Source organism: Coregonus lavaretus (genome assembly GCF_964263955.1).
Source record: "Coregonus lavaretus genome assembly, chromosome: 33".
Taxonomy (NCBI): Eukaryota; Metazoa; Chordata; class Actinopteri; order Salmoniformes; family Salmonidae; genus Coregonus; species Coregonus lavaretus.
Window position 1 is genome coordinate 31,846,127 of NC_140020.1, and position 9,581 is coordinate 31,855,707.

At 41.9% G+C, this 9,581-nt stretch overlaps 1 protein-coding gene across 1 annotated transcript; it reads right to left on the bottom strand.

The window, feature by feature from the left end:
- Positions 1 to 3,303: 3,303 nt before the first annotated feature.
- LOC311108411 (uncharacterized protein) lies at positions 3,304 to 8,086 on the bottom strand (the record flags this gene model as incomplete). The annotated part of the gene is made up of 3 exons (XM_084151036.1): positions 3,304 to 3,327; positions 4,838 to 5,816; positions 8,070 to 8,086. 3 exons carry the CDS (start codon positions 8,084 to 8,086, stop codon positions 3,304 to 3,306), a joined length of 1,020 nt encoding a protein of 339 aa, XP_084007162.1.
- Positions 8,087 to 9,581: the final 1,495 nt, after the last annotated feature.

Genomic DNA, 9,581 nt, shown 5'->3' on the forward strand with positions numbered 1-9,581 from the left:
GGTATACAGAAGATAGCCCTATTTGGAAAAGACCAAGTCCATATTATGGCAAGAACAGCTCAAATAAGCAAAGAGAAACGACAGTCCATCATTACTTTAGGACATGAAGGGCAGTCAATCCGGAACATTTCAAGAACTTAGAAAGTTTATTCAAGTGCAGTCGCAAAAACCATCAAGCGCTATGATGAAACTGGCTCTCATGAGGACCGCCACAGGAATGGAAGACCCAGAGTTACCTCTGCTGCAGAGGATAAGTTCATTAGAGTTACCAGCCTCAGAAATTGCTGCCCAAATAAATGCTTCACCGAGTTCAAGTAACATACACATCTCAACATCAACTGTTCAGAGGAGACTGCGTGAATCAGGCCTTCATTGTCGAATTGCTGCCAAGAAACCACTACTAAAGGACACCAATAAGAAGAAGAGACTTGCTTGGGCCAAGAAACACGAGCAATGGACCGGTGGAAATGTGTCCTTTGGTCTGGAGTGCAAATTGGAGATTTTTGGTTCCAACCACCATGTCTTTGTGAGATGCGGTGTGGGTGAATGGATGATCTCCGCATGTGTATTTTCCACCGTAAAGCATGGAGGAGGAGGTGTTATGGTGTGGTGGTGCTTTGCTGGTGACACTGTCTGTGATTTATTTAGAATTCAAGGCACACTTAACCAGCATGGCTATCACAGCATTCTGCAGCGATACGCCATCCCATCTGGTTTGGGCTTAGTGGGACTATCATTTGTTTTTCAACAGGACAATGACCCAACACACCTCTAGGCTGTGTAAGGGCTATTTTACTAAGAAGGAGCGTGATGGAGTGCTGCATCAGATGACCTGGCCTCCACAATCTCGCGACCTCAACCAAATTGAGATGGTTTGGGATGAGTCAGACCGCAGAGTGAAGGAAAAGCAGCCAACAAGTGCTCAGCATATGTGGGAACTCCTTCAAGACTGTTGAAAAAGCATTCCAGGGGAAGCTGATTGAGAGAATGCCAAGAGTGTGCAAAGCTGTCATCAAGGCAAAGGGTGGCTATTTGAAGAATCTCAAATATAAAATATATTTTGATTTGTTTAACACTATTTTGGTTACTACATGATTCCATATGTGTTATTTCATAGTTTTGATGTCTTCACTATTATTCTACAATGTAGAAAATAGTAAAAATAGAGAAAAACCCTTGAATGAGTAGGTGTTCTAAAACTTTTGACCGGTAGTGTGTGTGTATATATATAAATCTGGACAAATAAGCAAAGCGTCTGTTTATCTTTATATTATACTTATATTATCTATAATAAACTAAACGGTCTCCATGCTGATTCTTTTGATAACATCAACATTTATATTTCACAGGTACAAAAGTTATCACAGCAGAATGTGTGGCAAGTCTCTTAGATTTTGTTCTCCCACCTCTAAATCTCTCTCTTTAGTATTTTCTTATACAAGGTTAGCACACTGAGCTAGTAGCTTAGCATCCCTGTCTGTCTGCCTCTGCCTGTCCACTATCTAATTGCTCCTGTTTTCATGCATCTTTTCAGCAATTTGCTGTAGCTCCATGTCCATAGCTGCTAGGTTTTGCAGCTCCTTCTCCTGAAAACACACACACACACACAGTGTTATTATTGCTTAATTACATAGCTTCATTTTGGCTACTATCCAAGGCAGAAAGAGCACTGATAACAATGTGAAACCTCACAAAACTGCATTTATTGTGTGCATTGATCCCTTCTGGAACAGCGCAATCCCTTCAATAAAACTCATTTTAAATGGCCATATTTCACACCATGTAACCGCTGCTCCTGGAATCTGACTCTCCCCTTAATTAGCCACTACTTTCCCTGGATCCTAATACAGTCAATAGTGTAGATATTCCCACTGCAGGAGTCCCAGTGTAGAGGACGCTACTGCAGTGTAGTCTGAAGACTGTCAGGATGAAAAAGAGTAGCCTGGAGTCATCCATTCTCTCCCCTCCACATTGTATTACATCGCTCCATCTCAGGCGGTAAGATTTATACCCGGGCCGCACCACTATCAGCTGTAATAGGGGTGGTTTGGCACGGCGGGTCGTGAGGGAGAGGGGATGTTCTGTAATTACGGAGGTTTTGGTGCAATCGCTACTGCAGCCATAAAAACCGCAGGTCAAGAGAGAGAGGGGAAAAAGAGATGCACTTTTCTCTACAGCTAGAAGCACAGTCATAGCCTATGGTTTTATTGCTTGCAGATGACTTCCACAGTGCAGAGGACACCATTCATTTCAGGGACACACATCTCTTGTTAAGCCTACTCCTTCTGATCCTTTTGAAGCCTGTCGGTGCCAAAGAACAATGAGTTGCAGAGGAATATATTAATAACCTTATTAATTTGCTTAGTGAGCCACAACCACTATCTAGGAGGACATGCTTGGAGTCAAAGGGGGCCTTTCTCTGCATGTGTTTGTACCTACGCTCACTCACACACAGGCTTTTTCCGTTCTAGAATATCGAGGCTCATTTTGAGTTGTGAAGCCTCAACCTGAGCCAAGTCTCCTAGAGATAAGCATATGGTTTCTGCTATCCAGCAGAGAGGGCAGTCTCTTCCCACAGCAGACTACAGAGAGGGAAACATCCAATATTGGACATTCATCATTTTCATGGCTTGCAATGTGTTTTCTCACTTCAATATAAAAACTGGATTTTGGTGTCTGTGTATAAGAGCATAAAACATCCAAAACCTGATATTTCATTTCAGTTATCTTTCAAGAGATCTTATCTGAGAAGTTCAAGATGATGCTTATGATAAAGCCTAGTAATTCTCCATTCATAAAGGTGAATGTTCTGTGTCATGTTACGTAAAGGTATTGTGTGATGTTGTTCAATGTTACCTCCTCTGGGGTTAGAGGTACGCTCTTCTTCCTCTCCTCTTCTGGCTCTGATTGGCTGGCCAGCTGGTGCCTCTTCAGCAGCTTTGCCAGTTCCTCCATCTTAGCCAATCAAATCACATCAAATCAAACTTTAGTGCATTAAAACATCTCTGTACAATAAACAATCAAAATAGAAACAGTTGAAGGAAATACAAGAAACCAAAGTGTTTAGAAACACTGCTAATAAAATCAATACAATCATACAAACTAAAAAAGCATTAAAATATTTGACCATAGGCCAGTCTAACAAGATATCTATTTTATCATAGGTGGTACATAGAAACCTTATGTGATGGTGTGAGTGGCTCTATGCTTCTCTTCCACCAGGTGGGGTGGTAGTATCCTCTGTACGCCCAGGGAGAACGTTTCTCATATATCTCCCCCTCCCCCAGGAGACGACTCTCCCCCTCACTCCTCTTCTCCGCCAGGTACCTGTCACAGAAACACCAGCAGAACCTATACTCAGGGTTGTTTCCCGGACACAGATTAAGCCTAGTTCTTGACTAAAAAGCATGTATTTGGCTGTGTCTAATATGACTACAGCCACATAGACATAGTGGCATTTGAGACATTAACTATTGGAGACAGGTTTTCATGTAAATATTCTAAAATCCACATAAAAACAATATGCGCATTTTCCCACCAGATATGTTTCCATCAAAATTGACTGGTTGCAGATACAAGGCTGTGCGTGATGACATAAAAATGCACATAAAAGTAACTTTTGCGGTTAAATTCCCATGCATTGCATTTTCAACTCTACTGATGGTTTTCTCACAAAAAGGTTTGCATTATATAGCAAGTGTACCCACTCTGGAATTGGCAAATGCGCTCTAGTCCAGGGTTTCCTAAACTGGGTCCTGGGCGTGCTGACATAAACCAGGTTTCCATACAACCTTTTTATGCTAGTGAAATGCATGTCGGATAAAAACTGTCATGACAGGCCTGATTGAAACATAACATCGGTATCTTTTTTTTTTTGTCTGTAAAATGAATTATGCGAGAAATGTCGGTGGGGGACCACCGCGAACCACTGCTGTAGGCAATCTGGAAAGGAGCATCAAACTCATCACCTTGCACTTTCACCACCCTGTAAAGTTCATCATAATTTATTTCATCTGCATGCTTTCCGGACGAGTAGTAGTGGGAGGATCACACAACATGTCATCGCGTGACTCCAAGTTTACTTTGATATGATGGTTATTATATCAATATTTGCTCATAAAAGCGTTTCCATCTACATTTCTCGCATAATACATTTTGTAGATGCATGTGATGTCCTTTTGTAACATTTTTATGGGTGAAGATTTATACCAGGCAGCCCGCGATTTTAGTTTTTATTTTAAAAATACAGTAAAATTACGAGGAATTCAGCTAAAAATGAGTTTAATGTAGGATTTCCCCCCCCCAAGTATTCCCACGAATAAAAAAAAGAGACATGCGATCGTGTCGCAATGTAATCAAGGTATGATATTATTGTTATTTTCAAATACAATTTCTTTTTGGGCTTAGTTGTGGTCAATTTACAGCAGGGACCATAAACTAGATTCAGCCACGGCCCGATTTTTTTTGAGCAGATGGTCAGGGGGCCGCAACATAATTTCAAATAATTTGTAGACTGCAAATAAATTAACCGCAAGAAACCCAAGCAGATATAATATTTGACTAAAACCTAATAATTTCAAACCTTGCTTACATTTGTATACGATACATGCGTGGGAATACTTGGGAACAGATTTCTTAAATTAAAATCACTTGGAGCTGATTTGCTGGTGTTTTTACAATATTTTATGTCCAGCAATGAATTATTATTATTATAAATTTTTTTTGCTTGTTTTGTTTTTTGCTCAGAAAACAAAAATCGTCCTGCGGCTGAATCTAGTTGACTACCCCTGATACACTCCTGAAAAACAGTTTCTGAAAGAAAATAAGATGAATAGACAGATAAATACCTCAGAGCCCCTTGCCTCTCTCTCGCTCTCTCCTCCTCGGCATCTCCATGCCTCTTCTCCTGTTCTTGTTCGTCAGAATCACTCCTTCGTTCCTCTTCTTCCTCCTCTGAGGAATCCCCACTGCGTTGGTGATGCTTGTTGTGATGGTATCTGTTTGTTGGTTTCCAGATTCTCTTCTCTCTATCCTCCTCTTCTTCTGACTCATCTGATCTCTTTTCCTCCGATTCCTCGTCTGATGAGTCAGCACCTCGTTTGTGGTGTTTCTTGTGGTGATATCTGTGTGTGGGTTTCCAAATTCTCTTCTCTCTTTCCTTCTCTTCCTCCTCTCTCTTTTCCTTCTCATCATTCAGATCCCAGGACTCCTGACTGCAATCTTCATTTTTGTCATCTCGTTTGTGTAATTTCTTTGGGGTGTACCGATAGGTAGGCCTATATCTCTTCGCCTTCTCATCGCCCACGCTCCAGGACTCTTGGCTGCGTTCCTCTTCTGGCTCTTCTCTCTCCTCATCTAAACCCTCTTCATCTCGTTTGTGGTGTTTCTTTGGGGTGTACCGATAGGTAGGCCTATATCTCTTCTCCTTCTCATCACCCAGGCTCCAGGATTCCTGACTATGTTCTTCATCTGGCTCTTCTCTCTTTTCCTCAGAAACCTCCTTATGATGATACCTGTGCGTTGGTTTCCAAATCCTCTTCTCCTTCTCGTCTTTGAGGTCCCATGACACCTGGCTGCGCTCTTCGTCCTCCGGTGTCTCTCTCTTCTCCTCCTCAGACTTCAGGCGGGCCTCGATGTCCTTCAAGTCAGCCCCTGGAACCTCAGGCTCAGGTCCGTGACCTTTGACCTCCTCTTCATGGGTCAGCACCTCCTCATCACTTTTCTTCTCCACAGGAGCAGCATGTTGGGCACCTGTAGAGGAGGTGGAAGGAGAAGGGACATTCAAAGGGCATTCAATATCCACAGTATCTACTATTCTGTCATTGTCTCATATTGTCCGATTCAAGCCCCGCTCTGCAAGTTCCCCATCAATCAAAACATAGACCCTTCGAGAGCTTATGACTATAAGGTTCTATCTGCATTTTTGTCAGAATTGAGTTATTGACATAGCCTTGTTCTGTTCAATGTTCTCTACCTCTAAATACCCCCAATTCATGTTGCTAAGTTCAAAAGAATACCATATAAAAATTGCTGACATTATTCAAACCAATAAGGGTTTGGAACTTTAAAGCCAATTATCTCCGAATCATCTTTTTACAGATAGAACCTTATGTTCCCAAGCTCTCACTTTGATTAGTGAATTTTGGTGACCATTGCGAAATGGCACTCAACAGTGTTTGGAGAAAGCTCAGTATCTGTCTCCCATAGTGGCATATATAAATTCAGCTAAGTAGAATTGACCATAAATACAGAAGCAAATCTAGGTTGCTCTATTCATATCTCCTCAGCTGGTTGCCAGGTTGCAGCTCCATATTTCTGGTCTCTGTGGTAGCAGAAGCCCACTGAGTCCCTATGACCTACAGTAAGAACTCTGTTTAACAATACTGTCTGCATCAGCAACAAACGGTGCCGTCCTCCAGCAGGAACAGTTCCTTCACCATCTCGGCCTCCAGTCAATAGTCTAAAGCGGCTTCCTCTGCTCTTCTCCTTTCCTTAATGTCCCTTACGAAAAAAAGATTGCAGTCTGAATGCAGTATAACTGCAGTTAGTTGCAAATACTGCGTCCAAAATAACACTGTTTATTTTTACTGCAATCATTTTGCAGTGTAACTGCAGTTACAGTGCAGTATACCTGCAATTACTGCGTCCAAAATACCACAGTCGATTGCAGTTACTGCACTTTTACATTTACATTTACATTTACATCATTTAGCAGACGCTCTTATCCAGAGCGACTTACAAATTGTACTTTTAATTAGAAGGGATTTCTACTGACATGACAGAGCAAGACACGCAAAAGGGATTTCTTGGTAGCATCATGCATCATGGCAGACAAACAAGGTTCATTAACCCCAGTCTTATAAACAAGCACTGACATCATATTGCTTTCACAGCAGGGGAAGCCACGCTGTACACTAATGAAATGCACCTTAGATTCAACTCTACAATAAAGAGCAATTTTCTCCTACAATATTTGTCAAGATTTCTTTCTCTCAATATGATGCTAGCTTTTTTTATGTGCTGCTTTTGAAATACAACAACTGATGATGTAAAGAGTACTTGCCTGCTTTGAGAATATCTTTGCATTCCTGATCCAGAGGGTAAGAGTGAGGTTTGGTGAGTGCCTTGGACAGGACCTCAACCAAGCACCGTGTTACCTAAAATACAGTAACAAGCAACCTGTCACGATTCTCTCATTAAAGCATAGAGTGTAATTTCCATTGTATAAAAATGCTATTTCTTTGCAATCTGAGTTGTCCAGAGATGAAAAACATGTTCCTTACCACATCTTCGCTCTGTCGTTCTTTTCCAACGGGAAGTAATAGATTTTCTGTAAATTCATAAGAAAATTGGTCAGAATGTGGTTCTGTGTTGAAAATAACTTACTTCTCCAAAACAATCGTGTATGAGGTTCCATTTTGTTTTGCTAAATGAACATGTGATATACACAGAGTATACAAAACATTAAGAACACCTGCTCTTTCCATGACATAGTCTGACCAGGTGAATCCAGTTGAAAGCTATGATCCCTTATTGATGTCACTTGTTAAATCCACTTCAATCAGTGTAGATGAAGGGGAGGAGACAGGTTCAAGAAGGATTTTTAAGCCTTGAGACAATTGAGACATGGATTGTGTATATGTGCCGTTCAGAGAGTGAATGGGCAAAACAAACGATTTAAGTGCCTTTGAACGGAGTATGGTAGTAGGTGCCAGGCGCACCGGTTTGTGTCAACAACTGCAACCCTGCTGGGTTTTTCACACTCAACAGTGTCCTGTGTGTATCAAGAATGGTCCACCACCCAAAGGACATCCAGCCAACTTAACACAACTGTGGGAAGCATTGGAGTCAACATGGGACAGCATCCCTGTGGAACGCTTTCGAAACCTTTTAGAGTCCATGCCCCTACGAATTGAGACTTTTCTGAGTGCAAAAAGAGGGGGGAAGGTGTTCTTAATGTTTGGTATACTCAGTGTAGATGAGCAATTATAAAAACTTTACTCAAGATAAACAGTCAAGTAGAGAAAATCCGCCATACAATGCAAAAAAGGCATGCAACACTCTCTCACGCAGAGGCGCTCTCCATGGTGCTGGAATACGGCTACTATGCTACATGCACCATTGAAAACAAAACGAATTCACCCATAGCTTACCTGCAAAGAAAGACGCAACCAAAGCAAAAACAAGCACAAGTTTCATCATGGAAGAATTAGATTATCTCCCCGTAGAAACAACATAGAAAAGAGCTGATAACTAGAAGCAAAAACTCTAAAGACAGCACTGCCAAGCCAGCTCCCCAGCTCCCGCTCTCCCTCTGTGTGTATTGGAATGGTTGTGTGGGTTCTTCTGCAGTAGCTGGACGCTTCTTGTCTGAGAAGTAGGGGAAGGCACACCATATATGGTGTGGAAGAGGCGTAGGAGGGCTGTGGACGACACCTGCGTCATCATTAGATTAGATCCTAATCAGCATGTGTCCTGGGTCCATCCAAATTAATATCACATGAGACAATAACCTACAGCAAGATGTCAACAGTCTTTTGAATACATTTGTTTGAGGAATGCAACAACCGGCACCAAAATTCTAAGCTGTGTCAGTGTGTTTACATCAGACTAGTGGTCAGTAACAGAGAATTGGGTGCAAAACAAGACGTTTCATTTTGATAGATCAAAGTTCAGTCCAGGGATTAAAGAAAATATGTCATCTCTCCAGAACCCTTCATCTAATATATATTTCTCCTTTGAGTCCCCCAGTTACCGTTGTTTTCATCAGTCTCTGAGAACAGTTATGCAATGCTTCTATGATCTCTCTTTTGCTTAGGGAATGTTTCATTATTTTAACATAACCATCGCAGCCCCCTGCCGAAAAATAGCATATCTGTCTTAATATCTTTCGGGGATATCTAGGGATTGAGAGATAGATAGAGCGAGAGAGCGGGTGGGGGGAGAAAGGGAAAAAAATAATGAGGGAGATGTACTGTGTAAGAGTGTGAATGAAGCCTATTGCTATGCCTCTGGAGGTTCCCACAAGGGAATCTTAAAAGCTCAGATGCGATGAATTATAAAGGCATTCTCCCCAAAGGTGTGGGAACGTGAGTGTGTGTGTGTGTGCGCATGTGCATGTGTACATGCATCCGTTCCGTGTGTGCGTGTGCTCCCAGTGCTCAAGCCCTCATTAATATTGAATAGATCCATAAAGAGTGGAGGCTGTGGAGGGGGATTGGGACATGATCCCCCAAAGCATTCAGACAGGTATTGTGAACAAGCTTCTAAACCATCCCTGTGTATGGCAACCAACGCTGGCCTTTCATCCCAGTCAGGCATTAACATGCAAGAACAAAAAGCAACAGGTTGGAGCTTTGACCGACGACTCCCCGACTCAAGAGGGATACAGCTACAAGCACATCTCCATTTATCTGGAAGTAACCATAGAAGCACCACATTGTGCCTGCGAGGGGGTGAAACTTTAATTAGTACTCTGATCAAATGAGTACTTAGATAACCTATAATTAATCCCTCTTTTAAACTAGGATCTCTTCTCAGATACAGTTGAATTGACAGTTGCTAGAGAGGGATGTGGGAGG